The sequence below is a fragment of the Nicotiana tomentosiformis genome, chromosome 4 (assembly GCF_000390325.3).
Source record: "Nicotiana tomentosiformis chromosome 4, ASM39032v3, whole genome shotgun sequence".
NCBI classification, from domain to species: domain Eukaryota; kingdom Viridiplantae; phylum Streptophyta; class Magnoliopsida; order Solanales; family Solanaceae; genus Nicotiana; species Nicotiana tomentosiformis.
In genome coordinates this window covers 135,907,669-135,921,604 of record NC_090815.1, presented here as the reverse complement: position 1 = coordinate 135,921,604, position 13,936 = coordinate 135,907,669, and the positions used below count along the sequence as shown (strand labels likewise).

The 13,936-nt window shown below is 35.2% G+C and overlaps 1 protein-coding gene across 1 annotated transcript; it reads right to left on the bottom strand.

Annotated features, from left to right (window-relative positions):
- Window positions 1-1,326: 1,326 nt before the first annotated feature.
- LOC104111745 (uncharacterized) lies at window positions 1,327-10,358 on the bottom strand. The gene is made up of 21 exons (XM_009621504.4): window positions 10,161-10,358; window positions 10,010-10,086; window positions 9,828-9,905; window positions 9,517-9,648; window positions 8,914-8,964; window positions 8,690-8,824; window positions 8,460-8,582; window positions 8,259-8,336; window positions 7,220-7,312; window positions 7,028-7,147; window positions 6,344-6,427; window positions 6,009-6,107; window positions 5,722-5,916; window positions 4,500-4,575; window positions 4,304-4,407; window positions 3,957-4,213; window positions 3,765-3,851; window positions 3,437-3,667; window positions 2,690-2,768; window positions 2,550-2,613; window positions 1,327-1,782 (listed from the first exon to the last, which is right to left on the bottom strand). The coding sequence occupies exons 1-21, from the start codon at window positions 10,249-10,251 to the stop codon at window positions 1,664-1,666; spliced, it is 2,373 nt and encodes a 790-aa protein (XP_009619799.1). The 5' UTR covers window positions 10,252-10,358; the 3' UTR covers window positions 1,327-1,663.
- Window positions 10,359-13,936: the final 3,578 nt, after the last annotated feature.

The following is a 13,936-nucleotide window of genomic DNA, read 5'->3' as shown; positions in this document are numbered from 1 at the left end:
ACACTGATCATAATCATGTAAACATATTAGATAATACACTCATGGTCTAAGGTTTTCTTTTACTATCAGTGTTGTTTAATTTACTTGTGAAAGCAGGTCATTTATTATTTCAATTGTGTTAGCAATTAACGCTTATTATAGATATTTATTTGTAATAAACTTTAATTTTTTGGAAAATATTTTCCTCCTACTAAGAGGAGGAAAATACATCTACAATATCATACAACTTAAGTACAATTTTCATACAAATTTTATACAATATGTCTTTTGTATATTTTGTATCTGGTTTGTATATATTTCGTATGTGGTGTGTGCTTCTTCCTCTCTGAAATTCCAATCAAAACTTTCTCTCTTAATACAATTTTGATACATATCAACAACTTTATGTAAAAAAAGAGTAATGATAACTTAAATACAAATTTCATACAATGATTCATACATTATATAACTATTTTTCAACTTTCATACAACATTCAAATAAAAATATATATAACTACAACATAATACAATTTAAATTCAATTTGCATACAACTTTAATACAATTTCGTAACTATTATATGACATGCGCTCTTCTTCTTTTTCTTCTTTTTCTTCTTCGAGTTTCAATATGAAATTCAGTCAGAATCAAGTCTAATCTTCACCAGACACCTCAAGTTTGAGATATAAGATTCAAAGAATGTTCTTAATTGTTTGTAACAACACCCAATCCAAACAAATAATAGTTTTTAAAAATCCAAATTCGAATTTAATGTTTCGGAGCTTCTTAATGGTTGTCAATGGTGGAGAATCAAATACCTTCAAAATTTATTAATTGACAATTTCAATTCGAACACCAATTATGCAACATGAAAGGGAATTGCTAAGTTAAAACTCTATATTGTAACAATTGAAATTCATTGATGAAGTCCTTGGAAAAAAAGGATGAAAAGCAGAGAAAAACGAAGGAAGAAAATTGGGGAAAGAACAGAGGAGAGAAAGAGAGAGAGACGGAGAGAGAGAAAGAGAGACAAAACGTAGGGATGGAGATTCCCTATTCAATTTATAATATAAAGGGATACTCATTTAAAACTAATTTGATTGGTAAATTGTATATGCCCATATAATTAAGTTAAAACTTGATTAGGGAGGTAATAAAGTTTCATATATATATATATATATATATATATATATATATATATATATATATATATATAGTATAGAAAGGTAAAAATCCCTTAACTATTAGACCTCAAGTATGCAAATAAATAATTGAATATCCACGGATTCTTGAGATTCGTTGGAGTGCATATTACTCGTTCCAGAAAAATTATAGGAAACAGCAGAGGGTAGCATAATCAAAACATGGTATAAAACTTGTTAAGGATTCACAGTTGTGGACAAAAAAAATTAAGGTGTGCAATTTGAAACTAATTGATAAAGTGATACAGGATTGAATTTGTGGCACCAAAAAATGAGCTACCCTACATTATACATTATAAACTGGTTTATGACAAATCGTTGGGGGAAGAAAAAGAAACAAAGTAAAAATTTCCCTCAACAACAAAAAAAAAAACTTAAGTAACCCATTCTGAACCAGAGCTTCATTCCCATGTGCAGCAAATATGATTTCTCCCCCTTCACACTTAAGAAGAAACCATAGACCAGAGCCACCTCTTGAACTTGCTTAAGCATCTGTCATTGGGAACCACTTTTCTGGCCACTTGGGGTATGTGCGTTTAAACAAACTCATGCATACAGTGTCATGCTGCTGGAGGATTCCATTGAAGATACACTTCATTGCCCCTGCAGATATGAAAACATGAGTTTTAACTTTCCGTTATAACATGTTAAAATACAATGTAGTATAAACATTCTTTACTCTCACAATGTATATAAGTTAAATTCATGATAAAATACATCAAAAAGAAATAGTATAAATCCTACAACAAACTCAAAATAATTGTACTTGTGGCAGTTAATAGAGCATGCAAGAAACAAGTTGTTCACCTAGAAAGGGTCAAATAGTTCGGGCATCCACAAATAGTAGAAGGGCTGAATGATCAGGGTTGCTGACCTACAAGCTGATGGTCGAGTGATCGAAGAACCCAAAGAACATGCAGAGCTTTTTCTTATTATCAAATTCAAATAATTCACATTGTGAGCATACACATGCACAACAATTAGTGAACCAATTATTATAATTCAAGCAACACAGCAAGTGCAATACTTGCTCTTTCTTTTTTTCCCTCTGATAGGCCTTTTTCCCCCTTTTGGCCAGTTGCCAATCAGAAAACTCCGATTATACACAAATGGCATGGTCAGTTAATTTTGAAAGGATGCTGCAATAGCCACAGGCCCCATAATCAAGGGGCAAATGACAAGCTTATGCATTATTTGATACAAATAACATCACCACACTAAATTGCACAACAGTGGCGAATTGTGATATCTGGACGAATTTTTTCTTCCTTTTTTTTTTTGGGTGTGTGTGTGTGTGTTATAGAACAAGAGTGGAAAGTTTCAGTATATACCCTTAATGAAAAAACTCAGTTCACATTTTAGAGACATACCATGTGTACCGACAGGTTCCTTAACGCGACCACGGCGACCACATTTTGACCAAACTTCAACAGGCTACAAAAGTCCAGATAATTTGTTAAAGGTGAATAGCTCACAAATAAGAAGATAGAAAATACAATTGTTTACATACCTTGAACCATCTGACATCCTCTGGGCTATGAAACATGTATCTTACAGTCGCTTTCAATTTTGATACTCGTTGAGGGTAACTGCAACATAGATGACATATCTTGTGAACAAAGGCTAACTAATAACAGTATCACCTACTTGCTCTCTCTACAATCATTTTTGGACTAACAAAAGCCTCAAATTCTAGAATAAAAGCAGTGCAAATTATATCATCATGAAGAATCAGCTTAGAATACGATGTCCTGACGCTAATGATTCTTAGAACAATACCATGCAAGTATGAATAACTAGAATGATATTCCACTTAACTTTTCCAAGATCTCAGTATGCATAAACAAATAACAAGAATTTCGTGGTTGACAAATTACATGTCATGTCATGCCTAGTGAAAAAGCACAATGGTTCTATATTATGGCACTAAGAAGGTTCAACCTATATAAACCAAATTTTGACCTGGAGAAAGATGAAAAACAGAAATCTAAGTTGTTCAGAAAGAAAGTTCCAGAAATAAACATCTAAACCATCTATTCCAGTGTAAATAAACGAACGCAGAGCAAAAATCGAACCGTGATAAACCTAAAACAGAATTTATAATCCCAACTCTAGCAAGTGTTAGACGTAGAGAAGCTTGGGCAATCAAACCAACCTAAACTAGCAACACTTCATTATTCCAGCCATCCTCAAAAATGAAAAATCAGACCCCTCCCACATAAACAAGGAATCTCTTAAAATGTCAAAGGAATCTTACCCGGTTAAAATAATTTTCTTTAGAATAATCCTATCTGGGTCAATACTTCTCAAAGAGCCAACGGCAGCAACAGTGGCAGAAGTTGCGTCGTCTTTAATCTTCAAGGCAATTAAAGGAAGGGGAGGAAATGAAATAGGAGCATATATTGAAGCTACTGAAAAACGTCCGGCATGAAGAAACCTCTCCATTTTTTGCTTGTCAGCATTAAAGCTATCTGAAGAAAATATCGGCCTGTAATCATTGGGGGAGGGGGGAGAAAGAAGTCAGTGAACATTAGTAACTTAACTTGGCAAAAGGTTACAAAGTTTATTACACAGAAGAAAAGCACCTTGCAACAAACTGGCGAAAGCCAAGATTGAATATCATTTCTTCTTTAGCTTTTATTGGAGCAGTGTAACTGTCATGCTTTTTCAAGCTGCAAACAGAAAGTTACTTAAGTCCTTAAACAATTACAAACAAAATCACTAGGGAAAGAAAATAAGGAAAAAATGTTATAAAAGCATATAACAAGATGATGTACCTGAAGTGGAGGACAGAAATTTTAGACTCATGCTGCATCAGACCACACAGGGTCACAGGCATTGTCTTCGTTACAATATTTAACTTGTTTGCCACGCCAATTGGAACTTCCCGGATATGGAGCCTTGCATATGAACCAGCTGGTATACATTCATCAATGTTCTGTTCCATCTCTCGGGCTCTAGACAGTACATGCTTCTGCGTCCTACTAAAATTGTCAAATGCAAATATTCTAGCATACTCTTGAGGTAGAGATTCCTGCAAATCCCATCCAAGATTTTTAATGCAATTAGATCACGTCCAGAGATTTTTCTAGACACAAATTTTTCAATTAACAGAAGAAGGTACTTTGGGATCCCAGGAGGAAGTTCTGAAAGACTTGAGGCCTCTGTACTTGGCAAAACGCTTCCTAGCAGGAACATCCAATGGTGTATCCACTTCATCGGGGAATTCTGTAGGCAAAACGAAAATTAGATCAAAAGAAAGTTCCCCGAAATAACAAAAACGTAGGAAGCTGCTAAGCGGTGGAAATTGAAATAAGTACCTTCATCCTCAGCATGTGCTTCTTTAATTTTTCTTATCTCGTCTTCTATTTGTTCCTTGGTCAGGTTATCACCATCCTACACAATACATAAGTTCAGCATCCAACTTACAAAACACACTTGGGGAAAATAATACATTCAAAAGAAGATTTCTCTTTTTTGATTGGTAAAGGTCTGAAAGAATGATTTTTGAAATATTGGTTCTAAATTGCACTAAATATCATTTAGTTTACAAGCACCCATGAGATTTTAACAAAGCTTTTAGTTTACAAGGGGGCACTCTCTCCTGAGGTCGGATGTTTCCCCAAGAGGCCATTGGGCTGCACAACCTTACTTCAGAAAGGAAAAACTAACAGCAATTACTTTCTGAGCAAGAATTGGCCAGGGCACCTAAAACATTTTGCTCCCTTTTGCATAAGAGATGCATCAAACAGCTTCACATGCACGAGAATATAATTCCACATATTAGGCAAAATACTATCTGAAACATGCTGTATCTGGCAACAGAAATAGGATATACTGTGATGGTTATTCTGAAAATAGCATAATCAAACCCTAGTAACTGGTGACATGATGGGGACCATACGGGATATATGTGATTAAAGTATTAAACCCACAGTGGGAGAATATCAGGCTTTACTATACTTTGTTATACATCCCTCTGCAAACCACATATGTATATTAATATTGCTCAAAGAGTTCAAATGCTTTATGTATTCATAAGCCAAACAGTCAGCGGTCAAAATCAGCTACAGCCGCAGTTAACAATGAAAAGGTAAATAAACACAGTGGACCAAAAAATAATTGAAGTTAATATTTCAACACCATACACCTGACGTGTATGTCCATCACCTTAAAACACCTTCATTTACAACAAGTATCATCTATTGTAAAGATTGATTCCACATTTTGTTGTGTAAATTCTACATATTTTTTGTTGTCCCCTAAAAAGCTACTACAGAAAGACCTTGAGGCTGTTTATCCCTTCCAAGCTAAAATGGTAGGCTTGATCGCCAAGAATTAAAAGTATCATATATTTGATTCATGGAAATTACCACCATTATCTTCTTTTCAATTCGGTTTCTTCATGAGATAAGTAGTTAACAACTTGCATTTTCCTTTCCCTTTTTCGATCATCCCGATTACTCTATCAGCTTTACTTATATGCTACAAGGCCAAAAATGGAAAAATAATAGTCATGTCTATGCTCATAGGTATACCCACCATCATCATAGAATGAGTCTCAGTTTCTTCATCTGACTCGAGTGATAGAGAAGCCTGGTCATCATCGAGCTCAAATTCATCCATACGCCCTTGGCTATTAAAGGCATTCTCCCCTTCGTCCAAGACCATACCATCATCTTCTTCATTCTCGCTCTCAGAAACATCAGCATCTGAATCTTCTACAATCCAAGCAGCCTGCAAGTCAACTAATTATTTCTGGTATAAACCAATACACCTAGATTACAATAAAGAATACATGTTTGGGCAACTATTGACAGAAAATGAACCTGGTATTCAGAAGTGCCCTTAGGAAGAGTTTTCCTTTTCAGCTTTCTTTCCTCGTGATTTCTTTCTGCTTCAGCCATTTCTGCTTCAGTAGGCCATGTCTGATTAAGACCAACATAGACATCAAATACTTGAACACATTACAAATGGTTACAGAAGAATGGCACAAGTAGGTACAATGATGAGACTCATGCATTACATCATGAACTGAAAACCCAGTGGTTACAAAGAAATGCACAAGGTAGAATGATAAGACACATGCATTTCATGTATGGACTTTGACCACTCCTGCTTTCATAGTCTGAACAATAAAACCGTACAAAGAATAGAGTTATACCTGCTCTCCAGCCAATGGATCAGGGACATTCTCAACAAGTAAAGGCTCTTGCTTCATAGGGTCAGGAATCAAGCAACTGACGACCTGTAATACATTGGAAGAAGTAGCTGGGATGAGGAGAGATGGAAACCAAAGTATTCTGCTCAATGAACCACGAAACTTACTACAGCAGGCGCAGGAGGAGAATAGATGTTTGCATATCATGTTACACCGATAAAGGAGAGGGGTTGGAGGTTATGAGAATACATCATCCAGAAAAGGTGAGGAAAGATGTCAGCTGCACTAGAAGCATATAGCTACAATGCCATAGGCCCATTATTTTAGTACAAGGGTTTTTATTTTTTTTTTATAAGGTAAAAAATAATTGAGGATTTGAACCTCTAAATACTTCAATTTGTAATTTGCCTCGTCTCTATATACAACTTTGGAATATTGAACTTCGTCAGTAAAATGCCTTATACAAAGAGGAGTAGTAATTGTACTTTGGTGTCTGCCAAAATGTTGCCTCTAGGTCCAGAGAAAGAGAAGAATGGTGAGACAAGAAATGAATCCAGAGAAATTCAAGCATGAATGAGTAGAATTAATAGGAAATCACTATTTTACAGTTCAATCTTATCTTATCAGATACTAACTTTTTAAATACCACAAAAAAATTCTGTTTATGTAAGCAAAATAAAAGTTCACCTGTGTCTCATTCATATCATCAGAATCCATTAAGTCCCCTTTTCTCACGTTCAGGGGACATGGATCCTTGAGAACTTCAATCTTGGATAACTGAAAATCTCCAGCACCTGTTATGTGAACCTGATCCGGGAGTATTTAATGTCAGGGGTATCTTTAACATTTCAAAGTTATATGCTGAAGCAAAACAATTACCAGCTGATTCACAGACAGGCTACGAGCACGAATATAACCAGAGAGGAGGAGTGTACATTTTCCTGAAATGGAATTATCAGCTAATATGTCGACCTGAAACACAACATGACCCCAAGAAAGAAATTAATCCTGAATCCTAAACTAACCGTATCTGCAAAAAGAAGTACAAAGACCAAAACCATAGTTCAGAACAAAGTCAATTAAAAGTCGCCTGCATTGATATTAAAGTTGAATAGATCAAAATGGTCTATACATTTTAGTTTTTGGGTAGTCAGTCTAGGAATGAAGAAATGTCTGCCTTACAATCAATCAACTTCAATCCCAAACAAGTTAGAATCGGCTATATGAACTGTGTCTATTCCGGTTTATTTAGGCCCATTCAGAGGATTCATCATAGTTAAATTGAATTATGCTGACTGTCAACAAATGTCTGCCTAACTGTTAACAATGAATGAACCTATATGAAATACATCACTTCCATAAAAATCATTGAGACAACTAAAGTTCCACAAAATGGTAAAAAAGGGGCAAGCCATCACGGTCATGCTCTCTAGAAATGTATTTGGAGAGACAGCATACACATTATCTGAAATTTAGGAAAGCAGGTGCTGAATTGTTGAACCCGATAAGAAATCAACAAACATCAATCAATCAATTAGCTACTCTGCAATCTCAAATTAGTTTGTGTAAACTATATGGATCCCATATATCCACTCCACTCTATTGAAGCATTCACTGTCAAACAATATCAGAGAAAATTCATGCAAGGTCAACATACATAATCTAACGACTAAATTCAAGTCTGATGTAACAATGTATTATGTTAGGAGAATGATTGCTTTTGCTCCCTTTTTTTTTTGATGAAATAAGATTCTTCATTGCAAGGCATCAAGAAGATGCAAAATTACAAAGAGATAGCTTTTGCTCCTTTTTTCTGGCTGAAAAGATTTCAACTAAAAAAGCTAAAAACAAATTATCAAACAGGGCCTCAAAGAAGAGATAAATATATCAAGAAAGTGGAAAACCCGAAGGTCCATACCTTTTGAGCCATTAGATATGGCCGTTGATTACGCCAATGAGGTACTGAGAGCCTTTGCTCCTTAAAAAGCCATAAGAACTACAAAGCACAACCCAAAAAACAATGATTTCATAGGTTAACTAGACTAGTACAGAAATATGCCAGAAGACGTCATAGCAAAAAAAAACTGTAAACAATAAAAGACAATCTCCAAATCATTACCTTATGCAACTCATCCTTTGTATCTGCTGGATAAAACTTGCAGTCCTCTGGAAATTCAGAAGCCAGGCTAGATGCACATGCCTTCTTTGAATCATTTTTCTTTTTTAACTCACTGGGCAGATCCTATAGCACAGAAGAAAACTTACTCAAGTCTAAAATATTTACCAAAGCATTCCCAAGAAAATGACAAAAGGAATCTCTTCCTTTCAGGAAAGTATCTTTATCCTTACACGAATCAGCACTGCAGTACTAGGAAGACCAAGGGCTCTAAAGACCGAAAGGCAGTGAGATCCAAATGCATCTATATGACAATCTTCTTCATTAGAGGAACTTGCAGATGTGACAAAAGCAATTAAATCAGCAACCTGCAAATGCCACGGTTTCTAAGTTGAACATCCTTGAAAGAACCTAAGAGCAATCATAACCTGGAAATAGTTCTGAGCATATATTGTACCTTGGCCATCTCCATACATGTCAAGACATCACCATGAGGTGCTTTTAAGACCTAGACAAAATAACTTACTGTTAGGATTTCTTCAGACCTCTCTGTGAAGGAGAAACAAGCCAAAGCAAAGAAAAGTAGAAAACTACTTAACTATCAATAACCGACGAACAATTTATAGTATGCTGCTTCTGGCATCAGATTTGACACGAAAAGAATAGCGATATGAAAATTCATAAAAGTAATTATGATTGTTTTTCTAGCATTTTGGTATGGAATACACATGCCTGAGCCCTAGCCTCCTCTTATTCATATTCTTAAGTGTAGTTGAAGCTCCTTCTATCCTATAATGTACCGCTAAAGCTTATATCTCGTATATTACTCCCCTATCTTGCTGTATAAACCCGAATAGAGTGAACGGTTAAAGAGGATTTAGTTTGGATTGAGGACAGTAATTGATTTATTAGTTATACTTACATAACTATGCTTTGCATCTGTTTGCTCATAATATGATACTTGGCTAAATTAGAACCTGCGACCAATTCAAAAAAGCAAATATTCTTCTTCTGCGTATCACTTAACAACTATTAATAGATAAAGGGATGCACTTCCTACCGTTGCTCTCAACTTATATTCCGAGGAAGCAACTGCCGGAAACAGAACACCATTTCCATCTGCAGACAGTAGCTTCAGAAGATCTTGTTCAAGCGCACTAAGATCAACTGATTCAGATAGACCAAACAGAACCTGTCACATAAAAATGTTAGAAAACACTGATAACATATATCTTCCTTCTCCTCCACTTCAGCTGACCATGTCTCACCAGCTAAATTTATTACAATAACTGTTTTGACACCAATTGGTGTTTGTTGATTAAATCTTTTTGACTTAACTAAATCGGAAAAAAAAAAAAGAAGAATACTTACAATAACTCGGGGAGGACTATTTGATCCAGATGAAGCTCTTTTCTCCTGTAAAAGGGCAGCTCTTTTCTGCTCCCTCATCTACAAAATTGCATTTTTGCATATAAAACTAACACAATAACCCATAAAGTAATAAAAAAAATTGACAGTAAAAGCAATAATTTTTATGAACAGTAAAAGCTTACCATTTTATTACGCTGAAGCCGAGCTGCCCGGGCTCCCTTGATGAGATTGCGATCAGGTTTCGCAATTTTGCTCTTATCTGACGTAACCAAATTATTAATTAATACATAAATTAAGCAAAGTTAACACAACTGAGAGAGAACAAAACTGTACCTTTTGAAGAAATTTTGTGAACATTACGAGAGGATTTGGAAGCAAAACGAGTTTTATGAGCCTTGTTTACTTGAGCTCGAGAATTTCCCATTTTTCTCTACGATTGTAGCAAACAGCAAATCAATTTTCTCCACAATAATAATAAACCCTAGCTGCACATCAGCTAAGCCAGCACTCAACACAGTAGGGTTTAAGGTTTTTTGTTTCATTGTTTTGATATATATGTATTTTGGTAAATTACATCTTCCACCCATCTACTTTGAAAACATTACAAATAGCTTCCTTAAAGTTTAACTAAACTGCAAATTCACCCTCCTTTTCTATACAAATTTTTTAATCAAAAAGAAAACTGTTATAAAATAAAAATAGTAAAGTAAAGACAAGTATAGAGAGAAACTGATATATTATTCAAACTTCAAACTTATGTACATAATGAACTTAATTCTCTTCTATTTATAGAAGAAAGGAAACTGTTGTGTAAGCTGCTACTGCAAGTTGCTGTATAAGCTACTACTGCAAGTTGTTGTGTAAGCTGTTACTGCAAGCTGCTTTGTAAGCTACTACTGCAAGCTTATGTGCCAGATAAAGATAATCTTCTACCATGGATAATATTTATCCATAACGGAGTACCGAAAGGATAAGCTTCTTCAGGTGGCTTATTTCCAATGGAGTACTAAATAGATAAATATATTTACGGCGGGGTCTCATATGTATAAGCTTCTTCAGGAAGCTTATTTACAACGGAGTACTAAATAAACATTCATAATATAATATATTTATAACACTCCCCCTTTGATATTCATTAAAAGATAATGTGCCTCATTAAAACATTACTAGAAAAAAATCATGTGGGAAAAAATCCTAGTGAAAGAAAAAGAGTACACATATTTAGTAATATGCATTGCTAGCTGCCTCATTAAAAACCTTATAAGAAAAACCTTGTGGGAAAAAATCTTAGTAAGGAAAACAGAGTACATCGCGTATTTTACTCCACCTGATGAAAACCTTGTTTTAAATATTTAAGTCTCTGCATTCCAATCTTGTATACCATCTTCTCAAAAGTTGAAGTTGGTAAAGATTAAGTGAATAAATCTGCCGGATTGTCACTTGAACGGATTTGTTGCACATCAATGTCACCATTTTTTTGAAGATCGTGTGTGTAGAATAATTTTGGTGAAATGTATTTCGTTCTATCTCCTTTTATAAATTCTCCCTTCAATTGGGCTATGCATGCAGCATTGTCTTCGTATAAAATTGTGGGTCTTTTCTCACATTCCAAACCATATTTTTCTCGAATAAAATGAATTATTGATCTCAACTATACGCATTCCCTACTTGCTTTATGAATAGCTATTATTTCAGCATGATTTGAAGAAGTAGCAACAATAGATTGCTTTGTGGAGCGCCATGATATGATAGTACCTCCACATGTAAAAACGTACCCGGTTTGAGATCTAGCTTTATGGGGATCAGATAAAAAACCTGCATCTGCATAACCAACAAGATCTGCACTATTTTGTTAGCATAAAACAAACTCATATCAAGAGTTCCCTTTAAATATCGCAATATATGCTTAATCTCGTTCCAATGTCTCCGTGTTGGAGAAGAACTATATCTTACTAGTAAATTAACAAAAAATGTTATGTCAGACCTTGTAGCATTAGCAAGATACATTAGTGCACCAATTGCACTGAGATAGGGTACTTCGGGACCAAGAAGTTCCTCATCCTCTTCTGGAGGTCGGAACAAATCTTTATTCACTTCAAGTGATCGAACAACTATTGGTGTACTCAATGGGTGCGCTTTGTCCATGTAAAAGCGTTTTAAGACCCTTTCTGTATAGGCAGATTGATGGATAAAGATCCCGTCTGCTAAATGTTCAATTTGCAGACCAAGACAAAGTTTTGTCTTTCCAGGATCTTTCATCACAAATTCTTTTTTAAGATATTCAATTACCTTTTGGAGCTCTTCTGAAGTTTCAACAAGATTTATGTCATCAACATAAACAGCAAGTATAACAAATTCCGAAGCCATTTTCTTTATAAAAATATATGGACAAATAATATCATTTATGTAATCCTCTTTCAACAAATATTCACTGAGGCGATTATACCACATGCGCCTAGATTGCTTTAAACCGTACAAAGATCTTTGTAATCTGCTTGAGTACATTTTCCGAGATTTTGAATATGTTTCAGGCATTTTAAATCCTTTAGGGATTTTCATGTAAATTTCATTATCAAGTGACCCGTACAGATAAGTTGTAACCACATCCATTATATGTATTTCAAGCCTTTAACGTAAGGCTAAACTGATGAGATATCGAAATGTTATGGCATCCATAACTGGTGAATATGTTTCTTTATAATCGACTCCAGGTCGTTATGAGAATCCTTGTGCAACAAGGCGAGCCTTGTATCTTTCAACTTCATTTTTATCATTCCTTTTTTCGCACAAAAATCCATTTATGACCATCTGGCTTTATACCAGCAGGTGTTTGGACTACTGGTCCAAAGACCTCTCTTTTAGCAAGTGACTTCAATTCCGATTGAATTGACTCTTGTCATTTTGGCCAATCAGATCTTTGTCGACATTCTTTGACAGATCGGGGTTCAAGATTCTCACTATCTTGCATAATGTTAAGTGAAATATTATATGCAAAAATATTATCCACCACTATTTCATATCGATTTAAATTAATCCCATCACCAGTAGAACTTATTAAAAGTTCCTTGCTCACTTGAGTCTCGGGTTCAGTGATTTCTTAAGGAATCTCAGAACTAATCAAATATTGGGTCTCGGGTTCAGTGATTTCTTCAGGAATCTCAGAACTAATCAGATCTTGGGTCTTTTCAGGAGATCCCTTCATAGTATCGTTATCATTTGTCGATTTTATTTTTCGAGGATTTCGATCCTTTAGAACCCAAAGGCCTACCACGCTTCAGGCGTGCTTTAGGTTCACTAGCTCTCATGCTAGTAGATGGTCCTGCTGGGACATCAATTCGGGTAGGCACATTCTCTTCAGGGATATGTGACTTAGTTATCCAATTCAAATCAGTAAATGCGTCTGGCATTTGATTTGCTATATTTGTAAATGGATGATCTTCTAGACCTCCTGATTACATATAGGGGTATGTGGATCAAAATGAGATAACGATAAAACTTTCCACACAATTTCTCTTTTGATTTCCTTTATCTCTCCCCCTAATTGTGGGAAATTTATTTCATTAAACCGTCAATCTGCAAATCGAGCAATAAATAAATCTCCCGTCAATGGTTCAAGATAGCGAATAATAGAGTATGATTCAAACCCGACATATATTCCTAACCTTCTTTGTGGGCCCATCTTACTGCGCTGTGGTGGTGTTACTGGCACATATACAGCACATCCAAAAATTCGTAGATGGGCAATAACTGGTTCATGACCAAAAACTAATTGTGACGGAGAATATTTATTATAATATGTCGGTCCGAGACGGATAAGTGATGATGCATGCAAGATAGCATGGACTCAAACATTAGTGGGCAATTTTGTTTTCATAAGTAGTGGTCTTGCTATCAATTGCAGGTGTTTAATAAATGACTCTGCAAGTCCATTTTGTGTATGAACATAAGCTACAGGATGTTCAATTTTTATCCCAACTGATAGACAGTAATCATCAAAAGCTTGAGATGAGAATTCTCCAGCATTATCAAGGTGAATAGCCTTTATAAGATAATCTGGGAATTGTGTCCTTAATCGAATTATTTGGGCTAATAGCTTTGCAAACGCCAGG